Below are 16,279 nucleotides of genomic sequence, written 5' to 3' on the forward strand. Positions count from 1 at the left end.
AAAAATTGCTTACTCAATCACCTATTCCCTGCACAAAAAATAAGATAACCGAGCACGCCTAGGCTTCTATCAAATACCAGAACTTTCTAGCTTATCACTTTGAATACACTGATTTACTTAGCTTCAAGGCCTCGCCTGACAGTCTGCGACCAACAATCCCATCAATCTCAAAATTCAGCAACTGGCTAACAAGCAGGAAGATTAAACGTTCTTGGTACCAGATGCCTTTTTGTCAGATAACTGCATCTCTGGGCCCCATGGTGGAATTTAGCTTATGTCTGCTGATTCTTATATTATTCTCAAAGTAGGTTACTGATACTCAGCCTTGCATAAGCAAATGCATGGTCTAAATCCTTCATTACAGTTGTGGAGGAGGGATGAAGAGGAAGGGGAAGAAGAATAAGTCAACAATGCAGGCTCAATTTTAACATTTAAGAAGAATTTGGACAAGTACATGGATTGGAGGGGTATGGACAGGATGCAGGTCAGTGGAACTCAGCAGAAAAGTGGTGCAGCACAGACTAGAAGGGCCAAAGGGCCTGTTTTTGCACTGTAATGTTCTATGGATCTATGATACCGGTGGGAGAGTGGAAGGTTTCCCCATTTCTCCATGGGCTTCCCCCCAGGAGCTCCAGTTTCCTCCCAAGTTCCAAAGAACTAGGGTGAGTGGGTTAATTGATGAATGAGTATATTTGGGCAGGGCAGGCTCATGAGTCAGAAGGGCCAGTTACCATGCTGTACCTCTAAATTTAAAGTGTTAACATTTAAATTAAGAGAAAGAAGCTGAGAAATGATGGGTGGAGAGGGAAGAGGGCTGAGAAAGACAGGTCTCTGATAGCAGATGGAAGGGAAGGGGTAGGAAGCTGGAGGAAGGGAGACAGAAGGGTAGGGGGTTAACAGAAATTGAACTATCAATATTGATGCAAGGTGGTGTTCCTCCAATTTGAAGATGGCTTAAATTCAAAGGAACCTGGTTATGATATAACCAAACAATAAACAGTTAAAATATTCTAATTTTAATGTGCATAAACATGAATTGCTTAACTTGACATATAAATTCTGGTTATCAGGGTCAAAAATGAAAAACTGGGCTTTCAAACCAGGGTCCTCCATATCTAACATGCTTGATGTTTTCATAATTTTAACAATCCTCCTTAGGACAGTTGCATGATTGCAAACTATTTTACTTTGGAATGGCATGCTGTGCATATGCGACATGTTCCATATTTTTCTGAATGGACAATCCTTATTTCCTGAACATTAAGCTATTCTCTCTACCATTTTTCTATTATGTAATTTCCAAATGAAGGATGTACCGTGCACAAAAAGTGAATGAAGTTGCATTATGAAGTTTAATGAAAATTAAACCACAATCCAAAGAGCCATGTTAATTCTCAAGCATGGTTAATTTGAAATAAATTAGTATTCTTTTTCATGACCATTAATGTGCCAATATTTCAAAATGGAGCACCTTAATTCTTGTGAACCTAATCCCTCCCCCCACTCAATCCTTGGGTATCATCTTCTGATGAAAACCGCACTGCTATGGGGCACATGAACGTTTACCAGGTGAAATTGGTATTTCTTTTATTGGTTTAAAGGTATAAACTTATATAACCATATAACCATATACGGAGCGGAAACAGGCCATATTGGCCTTTCGAGTCCACACCGGTTCACTTCTTTTTTTCTTTCTTATTCTTTGGCCATGTGGTCACATTGTGAATTATATTGGAATTTTATCTGGCCACTTCCTGGCATTCACGTCAAACGACCTTTCCTTCCATTTTTTTCAAACTCTCCTGTTTGGAGAGTTGAATTCATGTGGTGCAAATCTCAATCACCAATGACAATATTAATATTTGGTAGGGATCCACCAAATTTATTCTCTATGGGTGATATCTGAAGAGGCTTTTTCCATTTTCCCAGTCCAAAGATGAATTTATAAAATTTAGTGACTACAGAATAGCTGTATGTTTAATTTTATGTGGATCTGGCTTAGCATCTATCCTAACTTCATTTGCAAGATCCCAATCTTATAGATATCAAAATATGATCAATCTCTATTCATTCATGTGCATTTGCAAATTCCTGGCTTGCAACCAATTTCCAAATGAGCTGAAAACCAAAATCTGAATTCAAAATGCATAAATTTGTATTTCTGAAATGGAATAGGATGGATGTATTTAATTCTCTTTAAATGAGGTCACTCTACTGTGTTCATTATTGCTGTTTGTTTACTCTTTGCTGCAATGTTATTTCAGGTATCCATGCTCAAGGATGCGTGAAACACTCCACATTGAACTTTTTGGAGTGAAGACTTTTGCTTATGTCCGGACAGTAAAAGGCTGTTGTAATCATAAACTTTCCTTTCTATCTGTGAATGATTTGGGTTCACATCTTGTGGTAATCTGCTGCTCTCTTAAAACAAGAATCTCAGAGATTATCTCCTGGAACCTGGAGACAGAAGACCACAAGCACTTGGCCAAGTTCTCCTCTACAGCAATAGGAGGCAAGTGAGCTCTCCCCAACAATGACTGAGCAGCCCTTTCAGAAATCATGCCAGATCGATGGCTCCTGACAAATTAAAATAAATTGAGAAATGAACATTTTCTAACAAGTGGAAATGTCCTCGCATTTTGTTTTACATCTGTTGTAGGAGGTGGCAACCATCACCACCATCAAGATTCAACATCAATTATATGTTGTGATTAAACAAGGAAAGAACAGAGAGGGTTATCAAAGACAGAGTTGATGAGCCACCTTGATGAGTGGCTGCTGTAGACCAGAGGTTTTCAAACCTTTTCTTCCCACTCACATACCATCTTAAATATTCCCTATGCCATAGGCGCTGTGTGATTAGTAAGGAATTGCTTAAGGTGATATGTGAGTGAGAAAGGATGGTTGAGAATCACTGCTCTAGATCCAATTTTAACTGAAATATTTTGCTTGAGAAAAATTGCCATTGGCCCATTTCCTTTGGAGTTATGAAACCATGCACATAACGAGTCAATTAGGTACGATTAAAACAGTGGTATTCAGATTTTTTCTTTCTACTCACATACCACCTTAAGTAATCCTTTACTAATAACAGAGCACCAATAGCATAGGGATTACTTATGGTGGTATGTGAGTGGGGGGAAAAGAGTTTGAAAGCCACTGGTGTGGACCCTGCCTGTTGTTTTGCAATTAACATGGTAGTTTTTGATCACATGAAAAGAATGGTATATATTGAGCAGGCTAGTGGATGGAGCTCCACTCCCTTACTCTCCTCCACCCACCCCCCACACCTCACTCGGGACATCAAACCCTAGTAACATCCAGGATACTCACTGGGAACCTCATGGGCTTTACAACTGGGGCCAAATCTTAACCAAATCAAATGCAACAAATGAAGATGGGCACAGATAGAGGGAATGGCAAGAATTATTTTTAAGTAATAATTTATTGACTCCATTTATGAAGAACATTTCAATCTTCCCTATATTCCTTTCTCATTCAATATTTGAATGATGAGGCATTGGAGTGATTGACTGTTTTCAAAAACATAATGTAGTGAATAGCCCTGCATAGCCTGCTCAGAAAGAGATACCTGTCTTATTTTGGATTGTTATCTGGCTAGTTACATTTAGAACCATCGAACACTACAACATCATCTGGTCCATGCCAAACTATTTACCTTGAAGTAGGGCTCAGACCTGAAATTTCAGTAATTTTTTTTATCTTCTATGGACATTGCAAGACTGTCTGTGTTCCTCCAGCATTTCTGTGTTTTGAACACAATCACAGCATCTTCAGTCTTTCATGTTTCCAACTACTTATTCCCATCGACCTTAACCCGGAACATAGTTTTCCAAACCCTTCCTATCCATGTACAGTCAAATCCCCATTATCCCTACAGCGATCGCAGATGCCAGATATGCAAATTTTCTAGTTGACTGAGACTCGCTCTTACAATGCATAACTAATACAACTGCATTAAGAATACACCATTTAAAAGTCAAAATGCAATGCAAAATGTAAAGTAATTTGAAAAAAAAATCAGTATTGCAATCTTTACTTATGTAACATTCACTTTAATGAAGTAACTTAAATGGGAACAGTCACTCGAACTTTATTTATTTCCTCAAAAAAAAATTCTGGTTATTTGAGTTTCCAGTTGATCAAATGCAGGATAATGGTGATTTTATTGCACCTATCTAATCTTCTCTTATACGTCAAAATCAAATGCACATCCACTACTTCCGCTGGTGCCTCATTCCCCACTCTTTCCATTCTCTGACTAAGGATATTTCCCCCTAATATTCCCCTTGAACATTTCATCTTTCAGCCTTAACCCATGTTCTTGTCTCACCCATCCTCAATGGAAAGAAGCTTGTTTGCATTTACTCTATCAAATCTCCCCTCACTCTCTGACATTCCAGGGAATAAAGTCCTAACCTATTGAACCATTCTCTACAACTCAACTCTTCAAGTCTGGCCAACATCCTCGTAAAATTCTAACCAGTTATTGGGGTAACAAATAAAGAGAACTGGTTCCCACTGTGCTCGAACAGGCAAGTTTAGATTGGATTAGCAGGAAATAATGTGGGTTTATGGAAGAAAAAATAAATGATTTTTGAGGTTTGAACTGAGAGAATTTATAAGGAGGAAGTACTTGATGTTGTGCCTTTGAATGTTTTGGACTCCTTTAATATGATGCTCCACAAAATTAGAATAATTTATCGCCCTGGCATTGATTGAGGTTTTGCTTTCAAACTGAAACCAGGGAGTTGGAATAAATGACTCATTGGGAACCTGTAGACAGTGGAATGCTGCAGAGATCATTGCTGGGACTCTGGCTGCTTGCAATCTATACCTGATTTAGATGAGGGGTCCAATATTACTTAGGTCTCAGAGTAGGTTGCAAGGAGGATATGAAAGACTAAATGAATGAGCAAGGACATGGCAGGTGGAAAATAATGTGTAAAAAATGTAGGCTCATTCATCACTGCAGGGAAAGTACAAAAACTGAACTTTTATTTTTAAAAATATGGTGACAGAATTAGTTATTTTGGTGTTCCAGCCCCTCTGCTTCAACCCCTCTGTTTCAGCCCCTCTGCATTCAATCCCTTTGCTTCAACCACATCTGTTTCAACTGGTCTATATCAACCCATCTCTTTCTACCCCTCTTAACAATGAAAGCAAGTAGCTAGGAGGGTATATGATATGTGGGCAAGAATATTTGAGTAGAAAAGTAAAATCATCTTACTTCAAGTGATTGTGTTCAGGATTTGTTTCCTTACCAAAAGGAGAATATATTTGCACAAGAAGGATTGCAATGAAAGTTCACCAGATTGATTCCTGCGATGGGGATTGGGATTATCCTTTAAGGACAGGTTAAGGATACTAGGTTCATGGTTTTGAATTTAGAAGAACAAGTGGTGCTTCATCGAAATATATGAATTCTAACAGGGTTTTATAAGGTAGATGCAAGGATGATGTTTCCTTGAATTGGGAGTCATTGTGATATAACACAGAACTGTCCCTTTGGTCCACTTATCCATGCTGGCCAAGACTAGAACATTTTCTAGCACTTCCAAACCATTTCTATCCATATATCTCTCCAAATGCCTTTTGAATGTCAGAATTGTACCTACTTCTATAACTTCCTTTGGCAGCTTGTTCCAGATATGGAACACCTTCTGAGTGAAAAAGTTGCCCCCCAGGTCCCTTTTAAATATCTCCCTTCTCACCTCAAACTTGCAGCAAGTTCTCAGCGAGTCTTAGGGAACAAAAGAACAATTGCTGAAACCTGCAAAGTTTAAGGTGAGAATGAAGAGCTCTACTCATCCACCCTGGGAAAATAAAAGATTGTGAGCTTTCACTTTATCCATGATTTTATTTTAAATTGTAAATTGTCTGGAATCATGAGTCATGGTTTTCAAAATATATTTAGGAGCAAGCTGTGAAAAACTGTTTTCACCCCAAGACACTAAATATGAACTCCTTAACCTGAAGCTTATTTGCTCAGACAAGAAAGAGACTGATAGATATTTGGATATTCATGAAATCCAGGTTTATGGGCATAGTGCAGGAAAGGGGCATTGAGGTAAAAGATCTACCATGGTCTCAATGAATAGGAGTGCAGACACGAGTGGTCAAAAGGCTCATTACAAATGTTCTTAAGGTATTGCAGGTAGTTGTATTCCCCGGTACTTACCTGTTAAAGATTTCTTGTAGCTTATTTACTTCCTGCACACAAGAAAGTCCATTTGTAAAACCATGAATTTCTCCTGTCCAGATTGTGTTAATTTCCGTTTTTTAAAACTTTATTTAAAAAGATTTTTGACCAGCTTACAATCAAACAACAGAAAGAAATCAATTTTTATATATCTATAAAAAAACAAAAACCCCTCCCCACCCTCCCACCCCTTCAGCCAGCCCCCTTTTAAGGGGAGCCAAATATAAAAATAAAACATAAAATATATACAATATTTCAAAGTATTTCCAAATTCATATACTCCATATAGGAAGACCACATTTTAACAAAAAAAAAGGAATAATTATCATGCAGGTTACATGTAATTTTTTCCAACAGAATACAAGCTCTCAATTCATTATGCCAACATGCTATATTAATCTCCACATTATCTTTCCAAGTACTAGCTATACATTTTCGTGCTACAGACAACACTAAGCGTACAAATGCAATTTGAAATTTATCCAACCCCAATCCCTTCAAAGAAACCATATAGCCCAACAAAAAAATTGATGGTAATTTAATTTTAAATAATTTTTCCAAAACCAACCTAATTCCTTCCCAAAATGGTTGTACTTTAACACAAGACCAGACAGCATGTAAAAACATTCCAGTACATCTCTCTCTTTGGCTTGGCTTCGCGGACAAAAATTTATGGAGGGGTAATGTCCACATCAGCTGCAGGCTCGTTTGTGGCTGACAAGTCCGACACGGTTCATAATCCACATCTAAAACAAGAGTCTGACTTATTAAACCCATATTTTTTCAACTTCTCTGGAGTCAAATATAATTGATGTAAAAAGAATTATAATTGACCATTCCATATCTTACATTCGTCAATTTAGTTACACTTTCATGACACTTAACTTCCCAATTCTCGTGAGGGATTAATATAAGTTAAATCACTTTCCCATTTAGTCCTAGATTTCTCCCATTCTGGTTTATCCATACTTTCTTGTAACAATTGGTACATATCCGAAATATAGCCTTTCTTTGGTGTAGAGGAAATCAAAGATTCAAATTTTTTCAACTCAGGTAAATTCATCTCTTTACCATAATTATCTTTTATCAAAGCTCTTGAGTTGATAATACACAAATAAAGAATTTACAAAAATATCAAATTTCTCCCTCAATTAATTAAAGGAAAGAAACTGTCCTTCTTCAAAGCAATCCTGAACTATCTTTATATCCTGAGAATTCCATCTCTTTAAATGATTATTGAACATTGAAAAAGAAATAAGCTGATTATGATTTAATGGGGTTTGAATTCTCAATACGACAGAGTGATAAGATTAAAGGGATGAGAATTGCGGATGTTGCTTACGAGATTAATTTATTTGCAGATGATGTGTTGGTGTATTTGACAGACCCAGAGCAGTCTTTGAAATATTTACAAGATTGTTTGTTGAAATTTGGGGAGTTATCTGGATATAAGGTAAACTGGGATAAGAGTGAAATATTGCCAGTTGGGGAAGGAGATTATTCAGAATATAAAAATATTATAAAATTAAAATGGTCAGATAGAATTAAATATCTAGGAGTAATAGTAAATGCAGATTATCAGTCTTTATATAAAATAAATTATGTTCCTTTATTAAAAAGGATTTGATTAAATGGAAAGATTTTCCGTTAACGTTAATTGGTCGAGTAAATTGTAATAAAATGAATATTTTCCCTCGAATCCAATATCTATTTCAGTCGATACCATGTTTACTTTCAAAGGGCTTTTTTCAGGATTTGAACAGAGTGGTGCAAAAATTTTTATGGAAGGGAAAATTAGCACGAGTAGCCTTGCATAAACTTACATGGAAATATGCATTAGGTGTACTTCAGTTACCACACTTTCAAAATTATTATGAAGCTGCTCAGTTGAAATTTGTCAGTAGATTGATGGATATTGATCAAACCCCAAGTTGGGCGAAGGTAGAAATGACTTTTATTTCTGAAGTTGATGTACACCAGTTTATATTTAGGTGGAATATGAACTTATTGTGGGAATGTAATATGCCTGTATTAAAACATTTGTTAAAGATATGGGTTAAAAGAAATATAGTTTTAGGATTGAAGTGTTAATTTCCTGATGTGCAAACTATTTGATAACATTAAATAATTTATAAATATACTCGCTGACAGCCAGAAATCCCCTTATTTGACTGGAATGTTCTAGGAAGGTTGCAATAATATCAAATAAAATATCAAGGCTTTTAAAAAGACTTTGCTAAAGTATATAGCTCAGCCAACTGAAAACATTTTATTATTATCCATGGAGATTTATGAAGACCTTGATAATTATCAATAAAGATCAATCAATGCACATCCCTCAGTGAATGTGTGCAGAGATCAGACAGGTCTAGTTGGCTGTCAGAGACAACTGTCCTCTATTTTAATGATGTTGCAAACAACTCCTGTCAATGGAGCCATACCCCAGCATGAGTCCTGATGGCAAGAGGGAATTGGTAAGGGAAGGTGAGGGAAGAGAGTGTGGAAATCAGTTTCAGTTGGAAACAGTTCATTAAATATTGTGAAGTGCATGTTCAAATTAACAATGGTCACCTCAATATTTCAGGGACATGCCTTGACCTGCACTTTTGCCTGGCAATATGTAGTGGAGAGAACTTTCTACGAGTGTGGAACTTAGCTTCAAGGATAAATGATCAATCACTATCCATCAGTACAAATAACATGAAGAATGCTGAAGGCATTGTGGACATCACTCCTATGAAGAGTAATCCCAGGTGAGGTATCAGTGTCTAGGATTGGATTCATTGATGAAATTACAATTCAATTATTTTGCAAAGGATAATTTATTGATTGATTTGTTTCTCCATCCATTGAAAATGAAAAAGTGAAAAATCAATGAATCTGAGGGAACCAAAGCACAATTGCTGGAAACTGCAAAAAAATTATTGACTAGTAATAATCATGTTTTGGTGGAAGGATCATATTCCACACTCCCTTTCGGCAAGGTTTGGATGAATATTCTTATAGGTACAAAGTGCATTCCTCTCCCATCCATTTTCACCTCTTGTATGTTGCTTTTTAAAGCCCAAGTCATTGACCCAACTATTGGTGCTCTGGCCTTGCACAGTTTTGACTTATTGTCTGAATGGTACTCTTTTGTAAGTACTCACTACAAGTTCTTATAAAAAGGCCATGTTTAAAAAAAATATTCTGCTGTTTTCTGAATGTTGACCATGTATTTATCTCCGAATCATCTTTTGCCATTGTTGTCTTCTCCAAATTGATTCCACCACCAGACATATATTCCGTTCCTTTCCTTTTAGCATCCCAAAGGGATTGCTCCCTTCACACATCCCTTTTTATCAATACTCCCCCCCCCCCCACCACTCCTCTTATGCAACAATTGGACGCATCACACCTGTCCATTCGCCTCCTCCCTTTTCACCATCCAGGGTTTCAAACAGTATTTCCAGGTGAAGCAGCAATTTAAGTTTAAATTTAGACCAATAGCACAGTAATAGGCACTTCCGGCCTACAAGCCTATGCCACCCAATTACACCCAATTAACCCTTAACTCCCATACATTGTTGGAGGGTGGGAGGAAACCAGAGCACCCTGATGAAACCCACACAAATACAGGTAGAATGTATAAACTCCTTACAGACAATGCCGGATTCGAACCGCTCGGCTAACTGTGCCGCCCTAAGTCCAAATTGAGAATGTTGGCAAAGATCCCATTCCCTCTTGCATACTAGGAGAGTGCTCTACCATTTGAGCTAATTTCCCAGTAATTTACTTGCTCTTCTTCCCATCTAGTGCATTGCATTTGGTGTTCACAATGTGGCTCCCTCTATATTAGAAAAGCCTAATGCAGAATGTGTGTGAGTGATTTGTGAAGCCCCTGCACTCAGTCCACAGGAATGACCCAGTGCTTCTGGATGCCTGCCACTTTAATGCGCTGTCCCACTTCCAATCTGATCTGTTGGTGGCCTTCTGCACATTTATGACAAGGCCCATCACAAACTCGAGGATCCACACGTTGAGGATTGCAAAACTCAAGATTGAACTCTCCAATTATAGATACCTTGTGCTTTCTTTCAGTTTGTATCAGTACTGGCCACTTTGCCTTCCATTCCTTTTTTTATTTTTCCTTCCTTTTGTTTAGTCCAGTCCATACATCATGACTCAAGCTATACGGTATTTTCAACACTTTGCCAACACGAAGTGATGGGAGAAATTTCCTTTGTCATTCTCCACCTTCCCTGCCTCCTAGCCTAGCCTGATTCTCTCTTCCTCAGTTCTGATGAAGGTTCCCTGATTTGAATCGTTAACTGTTTCTCTTTCCACAGATGCTGCTTGATGTGTTGAGTTTGTCCAGCTTCTCTGTTTTTACTTCAGATTTCCATGCCTGTAGCATTTTTTTTAACAATATGTTAGAACCTGATTCCAGCATTGAAACCCACACCGCCCAATTATACCCAAGTGACCTATGAAACCCGTATGGTTTAGGGAGGGTGGGAGGAAACCGGAGCAACCAGGGAAAGCCAATACAGGTCACGTGGAGAATGTACAAGCTCTTTACAGTAGCACTGATTTGAACCCTGGCCATTGGTGCTGTAATAGCATTGCGCTAAATGTGCCGGCCAAATTTCAATGACTACTGAGTGTGTGGCGACAAAGTAGTCAAATATTGCTTCTGATCATACGTGGCCTGACTTTGCTAATACTTACTACTAGTATGTTCACAAAAACTGGATACAACATGCATTTCAGTCTACAGAAATCTACAAATCTACAGAAACTGCATAAATATTTGAGAATATGTACTTGACCAGAGGATGGGGAGAAAAGAATCTACTTCCAATTCCTACCTCTAGGAACCAACATTAAATCACACTCCAACTATTTTTTAAAAAGGGATAAAAAAAATGTTTTAGCAACAAAAAAAGGTTTATTCATTTTGAATTTCATATTTCGATCTGTTACTTTTTCCAGTTATGCTGTATGTAGGAGCTTAAATTCAGAAATTATATCGATTTGGAACTTAAGAAAATCCAAGTATAAGGGGCAGGCAGTCCAAGTGGAGCGGGGCCTGGTTGACAGTACAGACATTGTACTGGCAAGGGATACAAAACTCTACATCCTTTCTGATAAGGGCACTGCCACTCATGCTGAAACACCGAGGCCTATTTTCCAGGTAATTATATGAACCCTTTGATCTTTTATGTCCTTCGTTGATAAAGCAAAATTATGAAGATGATCAACTCAGATAAGAGCTTATGTGAAATATTAGAGCTTATGTGATTCACTTGTTGTTATTTAAAATGCTAAAAGCAGTGACTGTCCAAAATGAAAATTAGAAGAGAGGTATGGAAACTATCAAATTTATACAGAATTCTGTTTTCTTTGGTTTTGATTGGATTCATATTTCTCCCATCCTTTGGTTATCTTATGGGAAATGTGGTAATTGTTTGGAAGATAGAAATCCTAATCAAGAAGGGTTGATGGATGGTCTCTGGACAGAAGTGGCCTAGATTGTTTGTGCAAACACTGGCACAAAGCAATACTTGCTTTTGCTAGGCTACTTCCTTTCTGTCAACCTACATTACCCAATCCCATGCAGTTTCTATCCAAACTGGGACCAGGGTGTAAATCATAAAATCCCAAACCTTCATATGAAAAGGATGTTCCTTACAAATTGACAAAATTGACTAAGCATTTGGTCATAGGTAGTAACTCTTTCCAATGTGGCAATGTTGTCAAATTTGGATCGATTTTCTTCATTGAATATGCAATATAAATAAAACCTGTCTTCAGATTTAAAATTCAGATTTCAGTTTTATTGTCAGAGTACATACATCACATCACATACAACCCTGAGACTCCTTTTTCCACTTCTTGGTAGTGCAAAAAAAAACTGTTCAAATGTAAACAAATAAAGAAATGTAAACAAACTAATTGTGCAATACAGAGAGGAAAAATTAATAAAGTGCACAAGTAAGAGTCCTTAAATGAGTCTCTGATTGAGTTTATTGTTGAGGTGTCTGGTGGTGGAGGGGGAGCAGCGGTTCCTGAACCTGGTGGTGCGAGTCTTGTGGTACCCATACCTCTTTCCTGATGGCAGCGAGAACAGAGTGTGAGCTGCGGGGTGTGGATCCTTGATGATTACTGCTGCTCTATGACATTGGTGTTTCCAGTAGATGTTCTCAATGGTGGGAGGGTTTTGCCTGTGATGTCTTGGCTGTGTCCACTACCTTTTGCAGAGCTTTATGTTCGGGAGTATTTGTGTCCCCATACCAGACAGTGATGGAGCTGATCAGCACACTTCCCACTACAAATCAATCGAAATTTGCCAGTATTTCTGATGTCATACTAAACCTCCGCAAACACCCGTAGATGCGCTGATGGGCTTTCTTCATGATGCCATTAGTGTGTTGGGTCCAGGAAAGATGCTCCGAGATAGTGACTTCCAAGAACTTTAATTTTCTCCACCTCTGATTCCCCAGTGATCACTGGATTGTATACCTCTGGTTTTCCCTTCCTGAAGCAAACATTCAGTTCCTTCGTTTTGGTGACATTGAATGCGAGGTTATGGTTAGTGTCCCATTCAGTTAAGTTTTCCATCACCCCTTATTATACAACCCACTTGCCGTGGTATCATCCGCAAATTTGTAGATGGCGTTGCCATCATACTGAACCATATAATCATAGGTTTAAAGCAAATAAAGAGGGGACTAAGAATGCAGCTCTCTCTGGATTTTGTGGAGTAGATGTTCTTAATAATCCTCACTGATTTTGATCTGAAGGTGAGGAAATCCAGGGTCCAATTAGTTAAAAAAAATTGCCTAATAATTTATCCTTATTAATTAGTGTTGAATACTATGACAATCCAGAATCTTGAAGCCTATTCAGCTCCAAAAAGATGAGATTTCATGATTGAGTGTACTCATGAAGCATTTATAGAGGCTCCTGTCAATTTCTTCTTTATGAGGTCATCCCTCAGAGCCATCTCCCGAAGATTATTCAAAAGTTGAGATTTTTTTTAAGGTACCCAACCATATCATTCACAAATTGATCTTGCCATTCCACCACATAAAAGCTGCTTGTGTAAATCTCAGTCTTTGTTGAATCCCATTATCCTCCTATTGAGGAGACTATCCCATTGTTCCCAGACCTCGCCACAATGAGTACACTGCTATCCTCTGCAATTATTCCTACCAAACTCCTTTTACATATACAGATGGTAGATTATTGAAACATTTGCTCTCTTTCTCCAAATTTTAGCTTGACCAAACTTACTATTTTCATTATTTTCTATATTTTTCTGATTTCCAGCATTTCTTTTTGTTACTTTATTATCCTTTGAGAAGGGACGGCAGCGCTGCCAGAGCCACTGTAGCAGCAGCCCTACAGGGCCCAGCCACCCAGTTGACTGCCGTCAGCTCTGCACGGGTGTTGAGCAGCCCACTGAGGGAGCCGTCGGTGGCTTTTTTTTTGGGTTTTTATGTGAGATCGGGGTCTGAGCCCAAGATGGCGGTGCCTATCAATCAACAGCAACCATGAGAAGCTGGAGACTCCGGAGAGTGGAAGACTAGAGCAGGGCACCAAAAAAACAGGAAGACTGAGAAGAAAAAGCACGGGACTGTGACCACGGAGGTGGACCTGTGAGGGGGATCTGCGGTGGGCTGCTGGAGACTTGCACCAGGCTGTGGACTGCTGGAGACTGGTTCGCACCAGGTCTCAAAACCGAGGCACGAGTAAGTGGCGAGGGCACTGAAGGGTCCCTAACCGTGTCGGAGGTTCGGATCTGGAGCTCGGGTTGCCAATGGTTTGGACTGGATTCTCGGAGGCTGCAGAAGCACTGGAGGCGAATCCACAGACACTTGGTGACTCTAAGGGGACTCTCTTTTGCTTCTCTTTCTCAGACTGTAAGAGGCGCTTCAGGCAATTTCTGCCAGTGGCGAATCTGTCTGCCTTGCAGCAGGCAAAAGGGAATTTCATGTAAGAGGACACTGTTTTATTACTAAGACAATAAATTGAATCTTGAATCATGAATTTTGAATCTTTGCTTTGTGTTTAGGCTCTGTTGATGTATGATCTTCTAAAGAAAAAATACACCACAAAGTTGACTGGCCTGTACATTATCCCTTGTCCTAAACATGAATACAGAATTCTGGCAGGCAATCTGCTCCTTGGGTTATCTGAGTACAGGTAAGGATACACTTATGACAAATACAATTAAAGACTGACAATATTAGCATTCTTCTCATCAGAGTTATAATGGGAAAAATGTAATGATCAGTTAGCCTCACTGAATTGGAACTTATTATGTGAATGCTTTGGAACTATTTGTGCAGCAAAAATACAAGAGTGAATGACATATTTTTTAAGGTAATGCATTAGTAATTAGATTCAGTGAGAGGAGATTCAGCTTTCATCTTCCTCATTTCCATTGTTTTACCCAGACAATGTATTTCCTTTTTGTTTTGATGCTCCATCGGATATGAGTTCACACTTACTGTGAAAGAAGTCCTGAAGATTTGCATTTACTTTCCTTTATTGCTTAAATTCCAGGCAAAGGGGACCAAGATTATTACTAATAAGAATACCTCACAACAAATATTTGAAAGTAGATTGACTCCATCCTGCATCAATAGAGAAGCTTTAGATATTTATTGCCATCTAATGCATGTTGTGCATACTGTTAGAGCCACCATGCAGGGAAAATGTCCCTTGCTCAACTCATCCATGCCAGACAAGTTGTCATTCTTTGCCAGTCCTATTTGCCTGTATTTGGTCTGTATCCTTTAAAACTCTTCCTCTCCGTGTATCTGTCCAAAAGTTCTTTTTAATGTTGTAATTCTATCACTTTTATAGCTTCCTCTGGCAGCTCATTCCACGTATTAGCCTTTGAATGAATAAGTTGCTTCTCTGGTCCATCTTGAATTTTTCGTCTTTGGTATTAAATGTGGTCCTAGAATTGCCTACCCTGGGGGGAAGAAAATCTGTGGGCATTCACTCTATCCATGTCCATCATGCTTTTATAACCCTCTATAAGGTCATCATTCATCCTCTTACCTTCCACAGCATATACCACCTCTCCCTATAACCCGGGCCCTCCAGTCCTTGGTGAATGTCCTCAGCATCCCTTCCAACTAACTGATATCCTTCCAATGGCTGGGTGACTAGAACTAAAAACAGTAGTTAAAGTGTGGCCTCACAAATGCCTGTACAACCATGAATATTTGCCAACGCATAACCAACTTCTCAGAATGGATTTTAAGGTTGTTTTTATCCTAGAATCTTGGAGCTAGATTAGAGTATATGTTAAATTTGTGGCCATGCCACTGTGTAAATGGCTGGTGGATTAGTTGGCCACTTGGTGTAAGTAGATGGCAGCAATGTTGGAGCATGTGAGAGAAAATACTATATTTGAAGGCCTATAAGACCCCACCCACCCCCATTTCAGCAGAGAATATTAATAAATTTTTTAGTCTATATACAGGCAAGCATTTAATGCTATTGAAATATGTAGCTACAGTATAGCAGAAATAAAACTTGGACAAAACATGCAACTAGGACAACTTGAAAAATCTTTTTTAATATTAATACCAGAAAAAACAAAAGCAGCTTAGCTTTCTTTTCTTTTTCAATCTTTTTATTATTATTATAATTTATAAACACATACAGTTCAAAGAGATATAAAAAATACATAGTAAGTAATGAATTAATACAGAGATATTAAACAATAATATTACAGAATAAAAATATATCATTAAAAAAAAAATTTAGATCAGTTTAGGGTGTGAACTATCTCTAAAAAAAGATATAATTAATAACAATATATGAAAAAAGAGAAAAAAAAACCCCAAAAAAGAAGAAAAAACAAATCTGAATTAAAAAAACTTAAAAAAAAAACCTACAGATATAGCTAAACCATGCCGATCACTCTGATCTCATCTTACAGCCCAATTATCATACATAATCATAGAAAGAAAACAGAGCCAGATCAACTCACCACAAATGAAAATATTGAATAAATGGTCGCCAGGTTAACTCAAACTTAGAAGGGGATTC

The 16,279-nt window shown here is 38.1% G+C and overlaps 1 protein-coding gene across 4 annotated transcripts in view; it reads left to right on the forward strand.

Moving 5' to 3' along the window:
- The window catches only part of LOC138764485 (uncharacterized), a 153,982-nt gene that overhangs the window by 118,600 nt on the left and 19,103 nt on the right, over positions 1–16,279 (forward strand). For all 4 annotated transcript variants that reach the window (XM_069940503.1, XM_069940472.1, XM_069940492.1 and 1 more), the window contains 4 exons: positions 2,265–2,512; positions 8,808–8,976; positions 11,198–11,399; positions 14,283–14,413. In XM_069940503.1, the coding sequence (XP_069796604.1) occupies positions 2,265–2,512; positions 8,808–8,976; positions 11,198–11,399; positions 14,283–14,413 (750 nt within the window). The remainder of the gene's footprint in view (positions 1–2,264; positions 2,513–8,807; positions 8,977–11,197; positions 11,400–14,282; positions 14,414–16,279) is intronic.

The sequence above is a fragment of the Narcine bancroftii genome, chromosome 1 (assembly GCF_036971445.1).
Source record: "Narcine bancroftii isolate sNarBan1 chromosome 1, sNarBan1.hap1, whole genome shotgun sequence".
In the NCBI taxonomy this organism is placed as follows: domain Eukaryota; kingdom Metazoa; phylum Chordata; class Chondrichthyes; order Torpediniformes; family Narcinidae; genus Narcine; species Narcine bancroftii.